Source organism: Patella vulgata, chromosome 3 (assembly GCF_932274485.2).
Source record: "Patella vulgata chromosome 3, xgPatVulg1.2, whole genome shotgun sequence".
NCBI classification, from domain to species: domain Eukaryota; kingdom Metazoa; phylum Mollusca; class Gastropoda; family Patellidae; genus Patella; species Patella vulgata.
The window spans coordinates 80637427-80660789 of NC_065881.2; the positions used below are offsets into that span (position 1 = coordinate 80637427).

Consider the following 23363-nt stretch of genomic DNA (forward strand, 5'->3'; position numbering starts at 1 on the left):
GATTTAACTCTTGCATAATGTATGTTTAATTTACCTAGTTATGCAAAAATACTGCAATGAAATAAAATAGGGTTTACTTCGTATATTTTTACATCAACCGGCTGATGAAGAAGGATCTTAAAAGGGTTCTTTTATGTACACGGCAGCGGATTCACGGGACCTCAGGTGTTTGTCCCACCCGAACGGCTGGACATAGTTATTGCATAGCTGACAAGGACAAACCACGCAGGAAAATCGAATTATATGTCGAATTATTTTATGAAAAACTAAAAATTTTGTATTATCAATAAGGTCGTGGATTATGTTTACAAATTGTTCACAGATTTATAACTGGCGTAGACGTTGCTCTAGGTGTTTTAATTTATCTTGCCTCACCTACTTCAAATCCTAATCTAGAAACCAGTCAATATTAGCTTTAAGATCTTCGTGATCACAATGTACAAAATTTCGTTTGATTTATTAATTTACGTTTCGAAAATACTTTATTCGATTCTAGACCAAGTCGTATTCATAATAAAAAATCGAGGTGGCCCGTATCCCCCCCCCCTCCCCCCAACAAAAATGAAATCCACTAAGTATTAAACTCAAAATAAACGTTGAAGTAAATAGCGAAAGGTAGGGTGGTCCATCAAAGCATTACCCTATTGTCTGCCCTTGTATTTGTTTTTCGAGTAGAAAAGGACACAGGTCCATACATTGTTTCGTGCCGAATTATCTGCAGAGGATACTGCGGGTCATATGTCCGTCGTCATTACGCTGGTTGACTCAGAAAAGTAGGGCGTTAAACCTAATTTTATTTCATTTCATTATTTTTGTACAAAATACGAGTACATAAAGAAAGCTGATAAATCGACAAAAAAAACCATAAATATATAACAGTAATAGTAGTCTGAACCCTTAAAGTATTCACATTAACCTTTCCCTGGTTATCTTCCCCTGTAATGGTTATTGTATTTATCGTTAAAAATAGCATGACGGGGGGCCTGACAAGGACAGATGAATAGTCGTTCGGATGGCCCGAAAACACGAGGTCCTGTGTATACATTGGCGTGCACGTAAAAGATCCCTTGGCAGTTGGAATTCGATGTAAGAGTAGACCGTCGTGCCGCTGTCTGGGCCAAATGTCCCCCTCATAACACACTCTATGGCGTATGCCCGTCTTCATTAGCTCAATCGGAACAGAACAATCGGACGTTAAACCCCATTTCATTTCATTTCATTCCATTTCGTTAAAAATAGAAACATTGAAAAGTAAGACGGTAGTCTGATGCCTTATAGTATTCGCATCGGCGTTATCTGGTTATTCCCCCTTTATTGATTATTCCTGTTTTTTTATTGTATAAAATCACGCCAAGTTTGTAATTATATCAATAACAGTGCTAATTGTTTATTTATACTTACTGCCAAAACAACGTCCAAGTTGCATGTCAATAACAAAAAGAAAAACAAAAAGATATATTTAGAAACATTGCGTGTACGGAGGGTTGATCTTCAGGAGTGTTGGACCACATGCATTGGTAACCGGTTAGCGCTCTGGTATATATATATTCCTGTCTGGGCTCATTGAATCTGAATGTTAGGGTACAACTTAAACATACATTATGCACGAGGTAAATCTGCCAATTGCAGGTCTTTCTTTAGGCCTGAAATGTTATCTAAATTATTAATTAGATATTCATTAAGTTATCCAGACCATAATTAACTCTCAATGGCATCGATAGCCTGTGATATTTACTGGATTAGAATCCGGTCTGCTGTTTGTGATTAAAAAAAGAACATGAATAATCGAGACTATGTTTTTATCGTACCGACTTTAGTAATGATGATCGGGGCTAGGCCCAAAATTCAATCGCTAAATACTCGTTTCAGGGTGAACCAATTTGACTCAAATATTCAGCAAAGTTCCTTTACAATATCTAGTTTTTAACTAGTATAGCGAGACCTACCAGCTCTATATCTAATCTCCCATAATGTATCTTTAAAAGAAAAATCAATGATATTTGTTTTATGTAGGACTCACAGCAAGTCACTTTTTCCTTTTACATATACATATTAATTCTTGTATTTATGAGAGAGGTCATATAGGCTATGCCCGTTCCTCAATTCCTTTCAATTTCTGAATAAAATATTGTTTATGAAAAAGAAAAGTCACATGCTGGGTTTCAGTGGATAAAATATTTTAGCAATATTAAAACAAAAATATGGTGTGTAAAACAATAAGCAAATGTCCCATTCAAAAATGTATGTACGACTCTGAATTTTGGTTATGTTCCGTTCCCTATTGGATTAACTGAACATTCACAGAAATTTTGAAAACCTCTGAGATGTAGGTTTATCAGTATTATAGCGTAAAATATCGAAATTATATTTTACTATAATTCATCTCGACCATTTCATATACCTTTTTCTTGACACAAGAGTTTTCTTTTCTTATTTTTGGCAAAGGAAATTATTGGCATTAAACAGGTGATTCTATCTGTCAGGTACCATTGGCGCGATTTGTCTTTCTACCAGGCAGGCCTAAGTACCAAATGAGAAGGGTTTATTTAGTATTTCGAAATTACAGACGCATGTGTAGCGAACATGGAAGCGAAACCACATTGCTTACCAAATCCGACGTGTAGCACCATTCCTACTACACATACTTTGTTGTGGCCAATGATCGTCTGGGTATATCCGTAGCAATCAAAATTGCGATATGTTTGTCACAAATTGGTAATTGAAATTAAACCCCGATCCATTTCCTATATGCACACATACCTAGTTACTTCAGTTGGTCACTTTTACATGATTTTGAGTCAACTGATAAACCTGTGAAAAAAAGGCCGGATATTTTCGAATGCAAATAAATGAAATGATATGGAGTTTTTTGGCACGTCACGTTAACTCCAATCGGTTATATTGCGCCAACCATATTAGTAATTATGAGACAAATTAAACAACTATCACATTCCATGCTAACAAACATTCACTAGGCTAGGAATGAGTGGGATAATATAACGTACATACAGGCGCCATATAAGTACTCTTGTGTTTCACACCGTAATTTAACATGGTGGATTTTATAAAATAATTAATATCATTTATGAACATCTTATCTTAATTCATATGTTCTGTGTGAACTTGTCGTATCTATGTTTTATGTCGAGTAGTTACATAGTTATTTACATTATACTTTTACGGTAGTTGTTATATTAAAGGGAAATGAAATGAAACTGTTCTGCTCCTATACTGGGATAATGAAGATGGGCATACGCCATACAGTGTGCTATGAGGGAAATGTTGCCCGGGCTGCGGCACTATGGCCTACTCTTATATGGATTTTCAAGTGGCAAGGGATCTGTTACGTACACGCCAATGTATACACCGGGCCTCGGTTTTTCGTCCCATCCGAACGAGTAGACAGCTGTCCTTGTCAGGCCCCCGTCTTACCCACTTTAGCCACCGTGGCCCCTCGTATTAAAGGTATAGCGGTGCTGAGGTGGTAGTAAATAAGAGTTAGTATACGTACGCTTCCACCGGAGTGATATCTGGAGAGACCAACAATCTCATACCGTTATTCCTTTTCTTGGCGTACCGTTGTCGGCTTTCAGGGTTATTAGCCGTGGAATCCTTTAACGCTCTGATACTTTTGTGGACTTTCAGTCTGGGGACGCATACATATTTCTCCGTCGGAGTATGTCACTTGGAATGGTAGGCGTCGAGGACTAGGGCCTGGGAAACCATGTCACTCGCCGTATTTGCATAATCTTCCCTGGAATACCGAACACGTCAGTTATAATTTCAGGTTCGCACTGTCAATTAATCATGTTCTGATACTAATCGCCAAGTTGTCGACTAATCGTTGGACACGACTTACTGGGTCCATGGTTCCATACTGTAGACTGGTAAACAGCGGTACTTTGGGATAGGGAGGTTGGATGGCCGAATGGTTAGCATGCGCTGTATCATAGGTCTGTCATTGAGTCAACTGGCGGGGTTTCGATTCCCCGGTTGTACGTGACAAGGAGTAGGGTCGCCTGTCCAACCTCGTGGGTTTTCTCCGGGTCCTCCGGTTTCCTCCCACTGCTAGAGACCCCTACGCGCAAGCGAATTATTGAAATAAAATTAAACCATATGTTAGTCCTGAAATGACCTTGTTTGTGTCGAGTGGACGTTAAACCCCATTTTTCTCTCTCTCTCGCTTAGTGGAAAGCGGCTGAATCCCCACCGTGTCTTTGCCGTTAAACAAATTCAAGAGGTTTCAGAACCCATGTGCTATCCAACTCATTGATTCCGCAACAACTGTGCTTAGTGGAACGCGTCTGAATTCCCACTGTGTCCTTGCCGTTAAACAAATTCAAGAGGTTTCGGAACCCATGTGCTATCTAACTCATTGATTCGTCAACAAGTGTCCTTAGTAGAAAGCTTACGAATCGCCAGCGTGGAACACTTTAACGTTGAACACGCCCAAATGATTTGTCAGCACCTATTTGCCAACCAACTGATTCCCCTACACGCAAGCCAATTATTGAAATAAAATTGAACCATGTTTTAGTCCCGAAATGACCTAGTTTGTGTCGAGTGGACGTTAAACCCCATCCCCCCCACCTTTAGGATAACTATTATACTACTGTCTCTTTAAAACATCTACAACACAACTTCTATGCCACGATTTCTCTCTTTAAAACAACTGTTATACTACTGTCTATTTTAGACAACTGATTACTTTTCTACTTGAAAAATCAATAAAACACGAAATGTGTTGACAACGTGAACTTACCAGGAGTTTAAAATAAATCTTCCTTAATGATAAAACGTCACGATAAACTTAAGAACAGGGGTAGACGCAATTTAGTTGTAACAGTTTCCATGCTTAGTATCTATAGAAAAGGATGGTTTAAACACACAGCTTGTGGAGATACGAAATTGGCTTAAAGTGGTTTATATATTCTTGGTGCGATTTAATTTCCGTGTCCAGAGTGAGAGTCAATGAGAATATCCCGTATTAGTCAACGGAATAGGGTTGCCTGGATATGACTGAAGAATAGGACTTTACGTATGGTGATATTAATCCAGAGTTATATATTCAACAAAATTAGTGAACGTACAGGGGTAGTAACATCGATCCTGTATCTGGTCGTTCGTTCGTTTCTAGAGTTTTACGTCCACTTCCACCTAAGGTGATATCGTAGACAATATATCTGGTCAATCTAGACTTATGTTAATAGTTTACGTGAATCTATTTAAAATGGATACACCGCACCAATCAACGTCATTATATTGTTCAAACTTAGATATCTGAAATAAACTTCAAGTCAATTAAATTTGGATTGTTTCAGTTTATTGTAGCAATTTCTAGAATTTGGTTCCAAAGGGATATCCGGTAACCGCAGGCGGCGTTCAAGAATGGTCACATTGTAGATTATGGTAGTATGGTAGAATTGTGTCAGTCTAACTCATTTCGAACATATGTGTGGTCCCCTTTAACCTGTGAAAGTGAAACGAGACGAATGTTTACTAGCACTAAACTGCATATAGTCGAATTCATCCCGGGAATCTGTGTCCATGAGTGTGTGCCGTGAACACGAAACGAATTTTTATACTTCCAGAAGTCAAGACTAGACTTTCCGATTCATTCCAGAATGCGTTGCTGCACCGAATATGTGATATAAATTGGTCTGTATGATGAGGTTATTTCGGAGATCATTGGCATGTAAAAGTGTGCGTTCCATTTTCTAAAATCACTCTTAACAATTTTATCGGTACCTGGATTCTTTAAAATTATTATACTAATTGAAAATGAATCACGGTGTTTTATGGACATATATCCCCGAACACGTGGTTATACAATATATAATTTAAAAGGTTATAGACGCGTACCTGACCTAGTGGGTGGTGATTAACGGCTGTTTGTACGGTAGTAATATCGGGGGTAAGGACAGACGTGTACCGCAATGATTAACGTTTTTATACATTAGGAAAACACGGCAAGTGGGGTTTTACATATGTTGCGTCTATTCCGAAAACCCATTCAGATTTCCGGAATAAAATATTGTTTATATAAAATGTGTACCTGAGTGACTGATGTTTAATACCTACATGTACGGTAGTTATATCGCAGGCAAAGACCGACGTGTACCGCAATGATTAATGTTTTTGTACATTAGAAAACACAGCAAGTGGGTTTACATATATTACGTCTGTTCCTATTCAGATTTCCGGAATAAAATATTGTTTATAAAAATAACTCACGGGAAAACGAATAACTATACAACGTAAATTAGACAAAGAACGTCCAACGTAAATTAGACACAGGAATTTAGACAACGTAAATTAGACAACGGAAAAGTAAATTAGACAACGAACGTCCAACATAAATTAGACAACGTAAATCCAACATAAGCAGTGGAAATTAACACCTATTTTTAAAGGAAATACTAGGAATACGCGAGGGTAAACGATGGAAAGTGAATTAACTGAACTGTTTGTTATCCAACCTGAAAAACTATATGTTCCATCAAGTAATATCTATAAACTGAATCAGGATACTAACACACGAGCGGTAGGTTGAAAGAACACACTATCCAAAGTCAAATTTTACATTCACCTCAACAAAAATCCAATCACTGTCTATTTCATATATTTGATCTTAATTATGTTTTCATTGAATTTGTTTTGAGGGTGAATACTTTTTGTCAATTGTCTGATTGTGTGTTTGGCTTTTTTTAAAATCACGTTCATTAAAACGCATAACTGTCGCCTCCAAATCATGCCTATGCACCAAAACCTGACAGAAAATGTAAATTTAAGCACCCCTCTTCGATTTTAGACCAAAGGCACCAAACTATCAATTAAAATTGCAATACAAAATGGAGAAAAATCTATAATAAATGAATTACATTCATGGGTACCGAAATAAAGGGGAACAATTGCTAATCTTAATCCATAAGCATATTCTCGGAAAACCAATTACTTTCCTTAAGAGTTTTTATTATCATAATCGTTGTCCACTTGAACTTGGTCAGCAATGTCGGGCTTATTTGTGTTGTAGAAAGCAAACAAATGAAATGAGGTTTTCTGCACCGACTAGGCTAATATGCAGTGTGCCATGACTTTAATTTTGCCCGGACAGCGGCGGAACGGCCTACTCCGGCGCTACGACCTGCTCTCAATTCGAATTCCAATCGTCAAGGGTTCTTTTATGTACATGCCCTTGTGTACATGGGATCTTGTTTATTCGTTCCATCCGAACCACTAGACACTGTCCTTACCAAGTCCCCCGTACTGCACCAATGGGACACCGCGCCGGAAAATCCCAAGGAACTTTCTTGGCATACACCGGAAGCGGACCCGAGATCTTGTCTTTAGTGAGCTACCGTGGCTCCCAGACAGAGGGCACATATTGACCAAATAGCCAGATCTTAGTTAAAGTAAATTTGATATTTTATTTATTTCAGAAATTATACCCAGTACAGAATAAAACTACTGACAGCCTTAGTCAAGTTTATCATTCACAGTTAGCAGCCAGTCTGAAAGCTTTTCAAGATAAAAAATGGCGTCCATTAAAAGAGAACCGAATCGAACCAACCGTATTAAGATGTCGACCACAATCATCAGCATCTTCTAAAAGGTAAATTTGAGGACAGCGTTATTGCTATCTACGGTGTTTATAAATAAAAATTACCTCGTAACCACGACTTTTTACGAATAAAGATTACCTCGTAGCCATGTTTTTTACAAATAAAGATTACTTCGTAATCACAGCGCTTACCGCGAGCAAAGATTATCTTGTAAATAATGTATTAAAGATACATTATGTAAGATTTAGACAAAGAGCTAGCCATTTTTGCTATAATAGTTCGAAAACAGATCAGGTAACATAAATAATTTGAAAAGTTCATTCAAATTACTCTATTGCGAGCGAAGATATTAGCAAGATGTGTGCAATAATTTCAATAACCGTACATGTTCTTCGTAGTCCATTTTGAGCTTAAATCAAAATATGGCGGAACTGTTCTAATATATTTAATATCAGAGAAATCAAGAGGCCATTGAGGGTTGATTATGGCCTGGATAAGTTAATTAATGTCTAATTAATAATTTAGAAAACATCTCAGGCCTAAAGAAAGACCTGCAATAGGCAGATTTAGCTCTTGCATAATGTGTGTTTAATGTAAAAAGGTTATATTTCGATTGGTCAGCCCCTTATCTCTAACAATCTCTGTAAGAATTGTGCCTTCCTTATATTGGACGACACAAAATAAAACGGAATGCGATATTTGGGTAACGTCAATTAGACTGAGTGTAATCTGGTAATAAATGGCCACCCGTTTCCGCCATTACACTAATGCTTATGGGTAGACAAGTCAATTATGTTATACTTAATTACCCGCCTAATTACTTTTCGAACACTGACCAGTATAAACTTGCTTGGGGAGATATCATTTCCAGACCAAAACTAAAATCTGTTTTAGAAAGAAATGTTTTTGTTGCATGGTGATATATCACTTGCAGAGCAAAATCTGTTTTAGAAAAAGGTTTTTTTGAAATATAGATACTTGAAATAAGAGTTTAAAACCAATTTAAATCCAATTGATCCGATATGTACGTTTGTTGTTTGTGAGGTCTTTATATTGTGTCTTGTCCGTTGATTTGTCTTGTATAATTGTGTGTGGTGCAGTCCTCCTGCACTTACTATTATGTATAATCCCAGTGTAATATTTATATTATATATTTACAGACCGCAGTCGTCCATATGCAAAGGCATAACATCATCAATGACTCCGACACCGAATCCACCCTCACGCCCTCGCTCTGTTCCGAGTGATAAATTACGACCAACAAGTTCTTACAGACGACCTGAAACACCGGAAGTTAAACCGGGAAAATTTGACACATTAGATCCGGAAATTCTAGCTAAATTGATTGGACGAGAGAGACCCCTGAGTGTTTACGGTGAACGATGCGTCACAGATCAAAGTGACGTAGATGCAAGCGATGATGACGTATGTTCGACCAGTGGTATTGATAGTGATGCTTCTACATTAGAAAATGGCGTCGAACCGGATGTAGATTCGGATCGTAAAGTTCCGGATTTGAATCTTCGACCTGAAACGCTAGACGCTATATATGTCCCAGAAGATCGAAAAGAAAGGAAACGTTATGACTTCGATGCTAATAATGTAGATATTCCTCCTTATGAATTTTCGTGCCCAATTCCGAAACCTTACCAACATTTGGAATTTTCTATCATTGCCAAGCAAGGCTTGAGCTGGCGAAGTTTGACTGAAATGCCCCAATCTAAAAATACAGAAAGATTTTTCGATCGTCTGATTTCCTTAGAAAAAATGCAGCAAGAAACGGTAGAGAGCGAAACTCGAGTCAAAAACCGTCCCCCAAGCAGACGACAACCGGCTTCTCGTACTGGTAGTGCTAAATCACGTGACAAACGGTGTAGTAATTCGTGTTTACAATTAGCGTGCGTCGGTGATTGTCCGGATAAAACGACCAATGACATTTGTAAAACTTGTCTGCAGACATTTTGTAATGGTTCATGTTTGATGTCGTATGAGCAACACATGCGTCAACCAAGAACCGAGGAAACGCCAATGGTAGTTCCCAAGCAAAATCCACGGTGCTGTTCGTCGTGTCTTAAAAAACATACAGCCAAATTCATCAACGCCAATAACACTCTGCTCGGTCGACCACGGTCTGGTAACGCCACGTTCAGCAGGGGGATTAACTACGTCAAACCCAGAGATCTACGTCCGAAATCAGCAGTGGGCATATCATCAACTTCTTTACAGCAATTTGAAGATCTCGGCATAGAACCCTGCCAATCTACAAGTCGCCCATCTACTGCAATGTCAGGTCGCCCGAGAAGTCGCAATGGTTTATTACCGGGTAAATCGTTTTCTTCGAATAGGAAATGCTCCATCACCGATTCTAGGCCAAAATCAACAATTAAGGTTCGTAGTAAATCGGCTACCGTTAGGTTGAGAAATAATGTCACTCCATCCTGAATATCAGTTTTGTATTACCCTATTACAGTAGGTTATTTAGTTGGTGTGTGAAAACCTGTGTTAGAAACACCGTAGAAATATAATTCGTTCGTTCGTTCTTGGTGTTTAACGTCTGCTTCCACATAAGTGATATCGCAGACAAGACATAGGAGAGCCGAAGCTGATTCCAGTTTTTTAGAATATGATTTTGCAATCTTTCCATTTGGCCTTAGGCCATGGATTTGGTTTAGTGGGAAGTTCTTCCCTTTATTTAATACAAAACATATCGTTTGGTAGATGATCTCGTCTGCTTCTGGATTGGTAGATGTCATCGTTTGGGGTTAGTGTTTAGGTGCCAGGCCCGTCTTATATAATCCAGTTGTAACGGTTCTTATCCTATAAACTTGAATGGTGTTTGTGGTGATATACACATTGACAGTGATGATATACATGTCATTTATGGTATCTGTTGCCATGGTGTTTGTGGTATTATGCGCTGATGTACGTTACTGTGGTGTTGGTGGTGATATACATTGACAGTAATGATATACGTTATCATGGCATGGTACTTGTGGTGTTATGCGATGACAGTGATTATTAACGTTACTATGGTGTTTGTTGTGATATACATGGACAGTAATGATATACGTTACCATGGTACTTGTGGTGTTATGCGTTGACAGTAATGATATACGATGTCATGGTGTTTATGGTGATATACATTGACGGTAATGATATACGTTGCCGTGGTACTTGTGGTGTTATGCGTAGACCGTGATTATTAACGTTACTGTGGTATTTGTTGTGATTATATTGGCATGAATGATATACCATGGTGGTTTTAGTTATATATAATGACAGTGATGATATACGTTACCATGGTATGTGTGGTGATATACATGACATTGATAATGTACGTTACCATGGCATTTGTGGTGATATACATGGCAATGATATACGTTAACATTGTTTCTGAAAAAGTATAATTATGGCTCTAGCTACTATATAAAATGACTTTTGTATTGCCGTACCTAAAATGCTGATATGTTTTTTTAAAACCTTATCCTACCCTTTTAATTAGAACGTAACCGTGACTTTTGTGCTAAGGAGCTTCTATATATTTGCACCAAGATATATAAACATTATTGAAGAAGTTTCATTTTCTCTCTTTTCAAAGGTATTTGTGCTGTTAGACGTGAATGCGTGGATGTAGGTCTAATTAAGATTGTGTTTTAAGAAGTAAGCATAGTTTTAAACGGATCAAATCTCATTGATTTAAGTCATAAAAAAAGTATTGAATTGGGTTGATATGTATTTTTTCAGTTAGTGATGGGGCCACCACCAAAAAATTAAATTTTGTTTCGAAAGTAGCCGTGTTTTTTATTGTGTGAAATAAATGTTTATCACCCAAAAACACATTCTACAGTAGATATCGCTTCTGTGATAACTTTCATAATCTACATGAATTGGATTGGTCAATCAAAGGGGAACTACTTTTATATATTAAAAAGGAAATCCTTTTTTTTAAAAAAAAGGGAAATCCTTTTTTTTACCCCCCCCCCCCCCCCCCAAGAACTACCTTTTGGATCTAGTAATATTGTTGAAGACAGGTTCTCAATTACCATAAACAATCACTCTCCATAACCTTAAAGGAAACACCGGGTCAATATATAGGACTTTGCAATGGGTGACTTGCTGTCAAAACATGATGTATCACTACGCCGTAATTGTGTTAATGAGACGTTTAGACCCCAATAATTTAACACAAAGGTCAACAACATGTATAGCTTACAACATTTCCAATATTTGCTCTTTTACCGCAAATTATAACAAAAAGGTTTCAAACAAAACTGGACGAAAGGCAAGAGTCTCTCTCTCTCTCCCTCTCTCTCCCTCACACACACACAATAGAGCAGGCATAGCAAGACGCCTTCGTAGGATTTGATTTATATTCATAGGTTTTTATGGATCTTAGATAGTTTCGACAAATGATTAGCCGTTTTTTGGGGGCAAAATTAATCCCTTTTAGCAAATCAAAACCAGAAAAATGAACTTACTGCGTGATTCCGCAGCTGTTATTGTGCGTCGGGGCTTACAGTCGCGTATGTTTTAGGGGGCAATGACTTTTTATATAAGGAATAAAAAGTTCAGGCTAGCGGGTTCTGATCGCAATGGACAAAATACCCAATTAATAGGTAATATTTAAACAAATCTGACACAGTTATATGGGGGGGGGGGGCAGGCAACCCAATTCCTTGTCACGTACAACTGGGGATTCGAAACCACGCCAGTTGACTCATTGACAGGTCTTATGATACAGCGCGCACGTACTAACCATTCGCCCCCCCCCCCCACCCAGTTATATGGGACAACAATCACTGGTTTCGTATACACAAGTTTCGATAAGTATCCTCTTGTATCAAGCACAATGGCATTTAGTAAAATGAAATGAAATGAAATGGGTTTTAACGTCCCACTGTTGTACTCCGGTTGCTCTAATGAAGACGGGCATACGCCATACACTGTACTATGAGGGAGACTTTGCTCGAGTTCCATCTGCCAAGGGGTCTTTTACGTCCACGCCAAGATGTATACGGGACCTCGGTTTTTCGTCCCATCCGAACGACTAGACAGCTGTACTTGTCAGGTCTTACTCACTTAGCCACCGTGGCGCCATACCGTCTAACGAAGTTCAAAGTCTTATTTTGCTATAAAGTCCATGTTTAATTTTCATTATGGCAGGTTGGAACTTTTAAATATTCAATTTAAAGATCCACAAAAGACAATGACCTATAATTTCTTAAAAATGAATTTAATATGATTAATTTAGAACTACACTGTCACAACTGGGGTACTTAAGTATATACAATGAACATTACATACATTATGTTGCCTGGCAACGAATATACCTCCATCAACAACAATTTGAAGGTTGCGTTTTTGGGGCCAGCGGCAATAACTAAGCATATAATGGATGGTACAAGGTCCCAATGATTCGCTGACGACAACGATTACTCTTAAATTATAGAAGGGTGACGATGGCTTCCCTCGGCCCATACTCCACCGAACTTTTCCAGGAAAAACCTCTTAAACTTAAACTTATGACATAATGATATTAAGAAGCTCTAACAACGGAATGATAAGGTTTCATTGAAATGATCATGAAGTGTGCAAAGGTGCCGATATCAGATGGAATCGTATTTGTGACAGTGTGTTACGTTCTTTAAAATGGTTCATCTGCAGGATATTCTGGATGGCCTATGCCCCTGGAAAAGAATAAAAGATAAAAAATTCATGTCCTGATACTTTCTTAAACATACATTATACAAGAGCTAAATCTGCCTATTGCAGGTCTTTCGCAAGGCCTGAAATGTTATACAAACTATTAATTAGATTTTTTAACATGACAAAACCATAATCAACTCTCGATGCCATCAGATTAGAACGATTCAGCCATATTTTGATTTAATCTAAAAGTGGTGAAGCGAGACTAAGCTTCGATCAACCAGCGCAATGGAGGTAATTAATTCACACATCGTGTCAAACCTTCAAACGCTAATATCTTCACTCGCAATGGAGCAATTTGAGTAAAATGTTCAATAAATCCATTTTGCATGATCTATTTTCGAACTATTATAGTGGGAATGGTCAGCTCTTAGTCTAAATCTTACATAATGTATCTTTAATAAATGCATTTGAGGAAGTAAAGACTATATTTAATGCCAGAGTGTTCATCTGTAATTCGCATATATAATGCACAATAACAATATAGGGTCATATAGGATACATCACTTTTAAACATTTCTTAGATAACTCTTTGTCAAGGGTGGTAATTAGATTTCTACTTACACCTCCATCGTGAAGTATCGGTGATCTTTGTTAAGACCATTAATCTGATCAATCTCACTATCACTTAAATAAAAGTCAAAAATCTGGAAATAGAGGAAAGGGAAAACTAGAATTAATATTCAAACATTTTAAAGTCGTGTAGCGAGTGTTGTTGAGTGTTTGTGGGTACGAGGGATTGCAATTCCAGAACGCCCCCCCCCCCCATATTATCTTCCATATTTGTTTTTCCTTTAATACACACCCTATAAGCCCCGACTTGCCGGTCCAGAATGTTAAGATTTGACTGAATTGCTATCGAGTGACACGAATTCGGTCACAGTTCTTCTCCCAATCTCCTGCCTTTTTGTAAGATTATAGGAGCAGTTTGAGTCAGTATTGATGACAATATCTGGCAAATCGTATATATATATTGTTGCGAACGATGTATGAGAAATCCCGAAATGGATTCTCAGGCTGGGCCCATAAATAGCAGACTCATGGCTTCGAGTTACGATGGGTGAAAAAAAGAACAAAAACAATGTTGATGGTACGAACTCTGTAGTGCATCTCACATGCTTTATTTTGGACTACATTTATATTATATTGCATGCTTGTATTACTACGCCAATAGGCGTAATTAACCAGTCACTCTTCACAGCTGAAGGGAGTTTATTTCTAACATATATATATACTGTATACAGATCACTTCAGTAATGTTTTATTTATAGCCATGGGAGAGAGAATATCCTTCTGAAAGCATACCCGCTTCTCTAAAAAAAAATATAGCAAGTGCTTTCTGTATGAACCTCCCAGTCCAATAATATAACTTACCTGGATATTTTGTGCAATTCGAGTAGGATTGGCACTTTTCGGTATAACCAGAATATTTCTCTGTGTCAAATACCTCAACAATATCTACAATTGTAAGTATTAAAAAAGTTAGGTGGAGATGAGAGCAGTGCGTTCCTCAGATTTGAGAGAGAGAGAGAGAGAGAGAGAGAGAGAGATTGGGTTTAACGTCCACTCGACACAAACTATGTCATTTCGGGACTAACACATGGTTCAATTTTATTTCAATAATTCGCTTGCGCGTAGGGGTCTTTAGCAGTGGTAGGAAACCGGAGGACCCGGAGAAAACCCACGAGGTTGGACAGGCGACCCTATTCCTTGTCACGTACAATCGGAGAATCGAAACCCCGCCAGTTCACTCAATGATAGACCGTATGATACAGCGCGCAAGTGCAAACCATTCGCCCCCACCCCCTTACATTTGAACTGTTCGCGTCTTTAAATGTCTCCTATAATTCATTGCTCGACTAAACGGGTTATTATTGGCTAATCTAATATGAGAGGGTACATAATACACTTTATTTGAATAATACAAAAAATGTAGCAAAAAGGGATCTGTCTTCTGAACCGGAGATGCTGAACAACGTATTATTTAATTAATTGTCGGTCTTTAAACATTGCTACATTAAAAAAATGAGAAATAAAATAAGGGTTTATGCCATGTTGGATTTGTTACGCCGCAGGGCGCTATTTTAGCCTACTTTGGGTTTCATTTCCGACAACTGCTGATATAACATCGCCCCAAAATTTGATTGGCCAATTAGTTCACGTGAACTGAATGCCGCCATCAATAGAACTAGGTCAGATGTTAATGTAGCACCAGAAATAAAACGGAATGAAATTGACATGTGCATATTGTATTACTTAATTGTAATACCAGAATGATTGCGTCGAGTGGAAGTTGATCCTAATACTGAGCCTCGCCGTTGTTTGTCGCTACCGTCCTGTCAGTAAACTGGGCTTGGCAAATCCTAACGGTTCTGATCAACTGATGTTAGTATCCGAGCTATGTGTAGGTTTAGGATTGTTTTACCTGTCCAGCTGTCTTCTTGTATTTATCTGCTAATTCTTTAATCAATGGTTCTTCTAATAATACAGGTTCAGCATCCTTCTTTCTACAAAATAAATCCTCGATTATACTCTTTCTCTAAATCATTTTCTCAAAATAGTTAAATTACCACAAATGTCTTCATAAAACGTCTATCAAATGTGATTAGACTAACGTCTTTTATAAAAAATATAATTTATAAAATTAATATGTGAGCTGTCTATCATACGAACAATTTAAAGCTATGTATTTCTGAAACATATAATACAGAAATATGTGCTATTTTTGTCCTCTATATTCTGGGGGGTTATTCCATTCCATTAACATCTTAAACCATGGGAACACGTGAATCTTGCCCCCCCCCCCTCACACACACACACACACACACACACTTGCTACAAAACCACGATCCCGAGCGAAGTATATAAATAAAGATGTAACATAATTAAATCGAGTCATTTAATAGCCTAAGTATAATTGTATCATGTCTTCATTAGCACAGTCAGTGTAGAAAAATAGGACGTTAAACCCCATTTCATTTTGTTTTATTGTTTCATGAAAAACCCAGAGTAAACGACATGACAATGTTTGTTATAGAAATGAAAAGGGAGGTAATCGAATATAACGTTATCTCGTGGACTAGCACTACTAATTGTTTCATCTGTTTATAGCAATTCCCTTTTTATCCCCTTGTGCATAGGATTTTGTGTTGACCTTTCGGTCTAGAATCGAAGAAGAGCGTTTTTGAATATCCATTCTTTACCAGGTTTTACAGAAAACATGAATGATTTTGAGGCTGAAGAAACAGGAAGTAAACAAAAATGAATTCCTTTGGCCAGTCTAGAATATAAACCGAAAAGTCAACCACCTTCAATATCTATATCAAATGATTGTCACATTTTGTTTCTGTTTGGCTATACGTATTAAGATGTTCGGAATGTTAAAAAAAATGTTATAAAACAAGAAATGTCATCGTTTTAATATTGATGTCAACGAGAAAAGAATTACTAGTCTTTATAAACCGGGGTAATAATGTACAGCACGTGGAAAATGTCCTCGTTATTATAGTTACTAGCTATCGTTAAATATCTTAAGGATTCATAACTTTATGACGTTTCAAAACTAATGTCTACTTACAAGTAACTTGGTCTTCCAGGGGATCCGAGACTGGCGTAGGACGTCAAGGTTACGTTAAGAGCTTTACAGAAATCCTGTAATCTCTTCTGATTCAAATAGGCGTGACACTCTACCTGAAAGAAAAATAAACGTGAATGAAAATGTGAAATGATGTATGTTTGGTACCTGTGCATTGAGTTAGGCACATTACGTGTCACCTAATATTTATAAACATAGTATATTAGTGCTGTATTGCCTTACATTTGTTTTGGTTTTTTTTTGTTACATTTGGTACCTGATTAGTAATATTTGGTGAATGGATTACACAGTTTAGTTGTTTAGTGACAGGTGTGATTGTAAATGAATTACACGTTTACTTGATTAGTGATTATAATTTTACCTAAAAAGTGACGGGTTTGATATTAAGTGATACTTATATAACCTGTTATGTGGTGGGTGTGATTGTAAATGGATTACACATGTGATGGGTTTAATTGTAAATAAAATACACATTTGGTCGGGTTAGTGGTGGGATAGATTACAAATTACGTTTTACCGAATTGGTGATGTGTTTGATTGTAAATAGGTTATGCATTTGATCTGATTAGAGATGGTGTTGATAGCAAATAGATTACGCATTTTACCTGATTAGAGATGGGGTGTTGATTGCAAATAGATTACGCATTTTACCTGATTAGAGATTGGGTTGATTGTAAATGGATTACACGTGTAACCAAATTAGTCATGGGTTTGAATGTAAATGATTTATGGGGTTAGCAATGTTTTAGCACATGTTTTACGTGATTAGTGACGGGTTTCATTGTAATTGTAAATCATTTACATTGTTTACCAACTTAGTAACGTGTTTGTACATGACTTACATATTTTGTTTGTCATTTTCTCATGGCGTGGGTGTGGTGGGGTGGGGGGGGGATACACGATTTCCAGTTTTTACCTTAATTGATTTCGCGGTTGACAGTTTAAGATTTACATTTTTACCTGATTAGTAACGGGTTTTATCGTGCAAGATTTGCAGATTCTCTCCACTTGTTTGCTGTTAAAATTTGATACACCGATCGATTTGGCTTTCCCTAGAGCAACAGCCCTCTCCATTCCCTGTAAAATATAATTCGATGATTACTTCAACTAATCGTAATTTGTTGAAACAGGACACTTGAGTAGGATTGAAAAATATACATGTACCCAGCATCAAATCCTCGGCTTAACATGTCAATATAATTTTATAAAGGAAAGACAATAAAATGAAATGAAGCATTAAAGATACATTATGGGGGATTAAATAAAGAGCTGGCAGTTCTCACTATAATAGTTGAAAACTAGATATTTAAAGGGAATTTGCTGAAAATTTCAGTCAAACTGATCCACTATGAACCGAGATTTTAGCGATTGAATTTTCGGCCTAGCCTCGGTCATCATTACTAAAGTTGGTTGGATAAAAAACATAGTCTCGATTATCCATTTCATGATTTAATTATGAATGGAAGTCGAACAGCAAATCGGAACCTAATCCAATAAACATCGCTAACTAGCGATGACATCGAACGCTGATTATGGTCTGGATAAGTTAATTAATGTCCAATTAATAATTTAGATAACATTTCAGGCCTAAAGAAAGACCTGCAATAGGCAGATTTAGCTCTTGCATAATTCTAATTAATAATTTAGATAACATTTCAGGCCTAAAGAAAAACCTGCAATAGGCAGATTTAGCTCTTGCATAATGTATGTTTAATAAGGAGAGTGGATGGGTCGTTAATTTGGGGCAATGTGAAGGTAACCCCCACACGTCTAAAAGTAAGAAGACATTGGGGTATAAAATAATAACCAACCTTCCATGTTTCCTCGATGGGAATATTAAGATGAGCAGGTGTTCCATCTTCATTTTCAGGATAAAAACCCTTGCCTGTCTCCTAAAAATATTTTTTTAGATTTTGAATATACATTGAATTTAATATGATACCCTATACTATTTAGAGGGGTGAAAAATTGACCAATATTATTTACGGAAATTTTAACACGGTCTTATCGAACTCTTAAAGGACTTAAATAGCTAATATTTGGGACTTAGAAATTGACACAAATGGGTTGCAATATGTGAATGTATATACACTGATTTACATTCAATCGTTTCCGTTTTTACTCTAATTCGAAATCAGTCATGTTCTGTGAAATACGCCAGAAGTCTCAATCGAATGGCAATCTTTAGCGTCTGGTTATTCCAGTCTACACCGATATTTTTTATTGTGCATGCTCTCCAGATAAAAATATGACGTCACCGTTTGACATGACTTGTGGAATATGTCTAGCCTCGTTCTTCAAGTCCCTTGTTACAAATGGCGATGAAACGCATTATGGTACACGATTCGTGTACCAATGGTAAAATGTTTATTTTGTCTTAAATATTTGATCAATGTTGATTTAAATTGACAAATAATTCGTGTTTTCAATATCGAAGACTCTGGGTGATTACCTTGTATTACCAGGTGGTATTATTTCAATTTAACGTTAACTTACCTTGAAATACCTGGATAGTATGATAGTATTATTTCAATATTACGTCAACTTACCTTGAATGCACATGGAGTATGGATAAGATAAAGATCAACAAAGTCTAACTGTAGGTTTTTTAATGACTCGTTTAAACCTTCGAGAACACGATCTTGTTGGTGGAATGTTATCCACAACTGCAACAAAATAAAAGGAATAAGTGACCACCTTATGACGAAAGAATCGTGAAAAAAGTTGTGGAAATCCAAATTATTAAGTAAGGAAATATAGTCAATACAAGCGACCTCCTGTATTGGTCCAAACTATTAGTTGAGGAAATACAATGAACATAGCTGCTGTTGTTTTCAAGAAATACAGGTTTTGTTAGATCGTGTGCCTAGAACGCCCATATCGTGGTGTTACAACCTCGTAGGTTTTCTCTGGGTTCTCCGGTTCCCTCCCACTGCTAAAGACCCCTATGCGCAAGCAGATTTTTGAAATAAAATTGAACCATATGTAAGTCACGAAATGACCTAGTTTTTTTCGAGTGGACTTTAAACCCTATGATATTATAATGTTAAAAATTAATTATTTGTTTTAGTGAAAGTAGTTTTATACTTTTTCAAATAATCTAAATGCGAAATCAACAGTATGTCATGCATAAATTACCTTTGTAGTTATAAAAAAATCTTCTCTTTTAAGTTTGCCGGCCTTCATATATTCCTGGAGCACCTCTCCGATATCAGCCTCGTTTCGGTATGCGTATGCTGTATCAATATGGCGATACCCAGCATCGAGTGCTGCCCTGACAGCGGTCTGACATTCTTCTTTAGACGACTGAAATTAAAAAAAAATACATATGATAGCCTCTGTTCAAGAAGTACCTGCATGGTTTGGCTGGGTTACAATCATGTGCCTTAACCCTCGTGACCATAGGGAAATCTGTAGATGTGCTCGTGAAACAGATCTAGCCCTGCGTATATAGATAATATTGCTATATTTCAAATATTTCATTTCTAAAATGTTGATAGTGACATGTCTGGCACATATTATCGTTATCAGAATGCTGAAGCAAATGTTTCAGGAAAACATATGGCATGGAGTCCATCATCTTCAATAGAAGGCTTGATCTCGCTTAAACTCGCAGTCGTTGCTTCAGGAGGAACATGTGAGTCCATGGGGAAATGATTACCTGTATGAATCAAGAGTTCATCGTACATAAATGAAATGAAATGAATCGGGGTTAATGTCCTACTGTTCTGCTCCGACTGGGCAAATCAAGACGGGAATATACCATACAGTGTGCTGTGAGAACAAATTTGCCGGACAACGGCACTATACGGTCTTGTCTTATATAGAATGCTAATTGTCAAGATTTCTTTTACATGTACGCCAATATGAATACGTGCCCTTGGTTTCCACACGAACGACTAGAGGTTGCCCTGCACTATTGACAGGAGGCAACCAAGCCGGAAATTCCGATGAAATTTTTCGCCAACGCAGGGATCAAGCATGGGGAATTCAGGTTAGCGAGTCTCTCACTGAACCATCGAAGCTTCCTAATCACATAATAAAGGTCAACTGCACGTTGCAGACATAGCTATTTTTTCTTTCCGGCTAGAATACAACTAGAGAAAGGTCTCTGCTCCTGAAGAATTCAGGCGTACACGGTTGTAGTATAGCACAATGAAGGTAAAGAATTACCTGCCAAGTTCCAAGTCCAAGAATCGGAAATTTTCTTCCATTGTTCAACACAATCATTCTAACAGCTGCAGCCATCTTGGTTATTTAAATAGATTTATCTAAAATTCCCAATGAAAAACATACATTTGGACTAAACATGGTTGACAGCATATCGGGTAGGGAATACATGCTTTAAAGTAAATTAAATGAAATGAAATGCTTAACGTCCTTGTGTTCTGTTGCCCGGGCAGCGGCAGTATGGTCTACTCTTACATCGAATCCCATCTGCCAGGGAATCTTTTCCGTGCACTCCAATGTATACACGGGACCCCGGTTTTTCGTACCATCAGAACGACTAGACAGCTGTCCTTGTCAGGCCCTCTGTCCTGCACCACTGACAAGGGGAAACCACGTCGGAAAATCTCGATGAACTTTCTCGGCCAATGCGGGGATCGAACACGCGCCCCCACAGGCGAGCAAGTCAGCGTCTTACTCACTTAGCCACCGTGGCTTAATGCTTTAAAGTGACAATATGCACTAATCACCCAGAAACCAATAACGTTGGATTGCTACTTTAATAACGGTGATTGTTTGTTTAGACTATTATCCTACTTGATAGTTGAAACCGGCCTACTCTTATATCGAATTCCAACTGCCAAGGGATCCTTTACGTACACGCCAATATGTACACGGGACCTCTGTTTTTCTTCCCATCCGAACGACTAGACAGCTGTCCTTGTCCGGTCCTCCGACCAACATCACTGACAAGGGGAAACCACGCCGGAAAATCTGGATGAACTTTCTCGGCCAATGCAGGGACCGAACACCAGACCTCCAGGCTAGCGAGCCATGGTATCTTTGAAAGGATTATACAGGTAGTCTAAATAAGTACGTGGACATAGTAACTAGATACTATGATATTTTACTACTAAATCGCTACGATAACCTGCCTGTACATGTATATGGCATAGATTAGGAGGCGTGAGGACAAATAGCTCGTATTACCCAGGGTACAAAATATCGGCCGTATTGCAATTTCAACAACAGGGTTGAGTGGGGCACCATGACTAACTCATTGTGAATAAAACCCAGCAAAGCCTAGAAAACTCATATTGCTATCTGAATGTGCGAATATTTTGAGTGGGGCACCATGGCTAACATAATGTTAATAAAACCCTGCAACGCCTAGAAAACCCATATTGCTATCTGAATGAACGTCATAAATCGTTTAATCAGACAACAAGTGTCACTTTACGATCATATATTAGAAATAATCTGACTACTTGTGACTATAGAAGTCCCAGGGCAAATAATATTCACTACCAATAAGCTATCAAGACAATAAAATCCGTTAATATACCCGTTGGGTAAGCCATATTGAAAATTTTATAGAAAACATAATTCTAAAAATCTCAAAATGTTCTTCCAGACTGACGGTGGAATTTGAAGCCGAGATAATCTAGATGTACAGTGCCAAACTGTTTTACAACAGAGATTCGAACGGAATCAGTTGGTTGGCAAATAGGTGCTGAAAAATCATTTGGGTGTGTCCAACGTTAAAGTGTTCCATGCTGGCGATTCGTAAGCTTTCTACTAAGCACAATTGTTGCCGAATCAATGAGTTGGATGACACATGGGTTCTGAAACCACTTGAATTAACGGCAAGGACACAGTGGGGATTCAGTCGCTTTCCACTAAGCACAGTTGTTAGGGAATTAATCAGTTGAATAGCACATGGGGTTCTTGTGGAATCAGTTAGATGGTACATGAGTGCTGAAATCCATTTGAATTGGTTGTTGTTGTTGTTCTTAGTGTTTAACGTCCGCTTCCACCGAAGGTGATATCGCAGACAAGGTTTTTTTTTTTCATTAACTTAGCGCACGAGGTTGAGAAGGCGCCCCTTTCTCCAAGCCACATACGCTCACACGAAGGATCGAAACCACAGCCGCAAGCCAGAGGTGACCGGCCAGCTAGAGGTCGAAGCGCGGCACTCTAGACCACTAGGCCCTTTATAATGAAAGCATGTACAAGACTTACTTACCTTTGACTTCTCATTCAAACCCTGCTCCCCGTGTATTGTACGTTATTTATATAGGTCTAGATTTATTTAATGTAAATAAATGATATGGCGTTATCAGTAAATATATTGACACTACAATAGATCCTCCACTTGTAGTCAAACATTCTCATCGATACAACCTAGCTATGGTAAACCTATCTATATGACTAGACAAAAAAAAACAACTGACCTTTGTGTTGTTACATCTGACGAAATGGATCATTATACACACACCTTTAGTTTTTTGGGGAGCCGATACAAGTCGAATCGAGATCAATTCTATCATCTA

At 37.8% G+C, this 23363-nt stretch overlaps 2 protein-coding genes across 4 annotated transcripts in view; one reads left to right on the forward strand and one right to left on the reverse strand.

Annotated features, from left to right (window-relative positions):
• The window catches only part of LOC126816108 (uncharacterized), a 52675-nt gene extending 41325 nt beyond the window's left edge, over positions 1 to 11350 (forward strand). For 2 of the 3 annotated variants that reach the window (XM_050542308.2, XM_050542309.2), the window contains 2 exons: positions 7440 to 7612; positions 8723 to 11350. In XM_050542308.2, the coding sequence (XP_050398265.1) occupies positions 7440 to 7612; positions 8723 to 10004 (1455 nt within the window). In that variant the 3' untranslated portion in view covers positions 10005 to 11350. Of the gene's footprint in view, positions 1 to 6435; positions 6545 to 7439; positions 7613 to 8722 lie in introns of those variants that run through there. The other variant, XM_050542311.2, reaches the window with a different exon arrangement.
• Positions 11351 to 12828: 1478 nt separating this feature from the next.
• On the reverse strand, positions 12829 to 21131 carry LOC126816114 (aldo-keto reductase family 1 member A1). Its single transcript, XM_050542320.2, has 10 exons — positions 21037 to 21131; positions 20002 to 20169; positions 19413 to 19529; positions 18675 to 18755; positions 17824 to 17940; positions 16846 to 16958; positions 15694 to 15775; positions 14643 to 14726; positions 13833 to 13915; positions 12829 to 13249 (listed from the first exon to the last, which is right to left on the reverse strand). The coding sequence occupies exons 1-10, from the start codon at positions 21109 to 21111 to the stop codon at positions 13207 to 13209; spliced, it is 963 nt and encodes a 320-aa protein (XP_050398277.1). The 5' UTR covers positions 21112 to 21131; the 3' UTR covers positions 12829 to 13206.
• Between the last annotated feature and the right edge of the window lie 2232 nt (positions 21132 to 23363).

Excerpts from the sequence above, each read along its gene's own strand:
- LOC126816114 (XM_050542320.2), bottom strand. The coding sequence starts at position 21,111 with ATGGCTGCAGCTGTTAGAATGATTGTGTTGAACAATGGAAGAAAATTT. Across the intron at positions 16,959-17,823 it reads TAAAACCCGTTACTAATCAG|GTAGAGTGTCACGCCTATTT; the intron begins GTAAAAATGTAA and ends TTTTTCTTTCAG. Across the intron at positions 13,916-14,642 it reads GAATTGCACAAAATATCCAG|ATTTTTGACTTTTATTTAAG; the intron begins GTAAGTTATATT and ends CTCTATTTCCAG.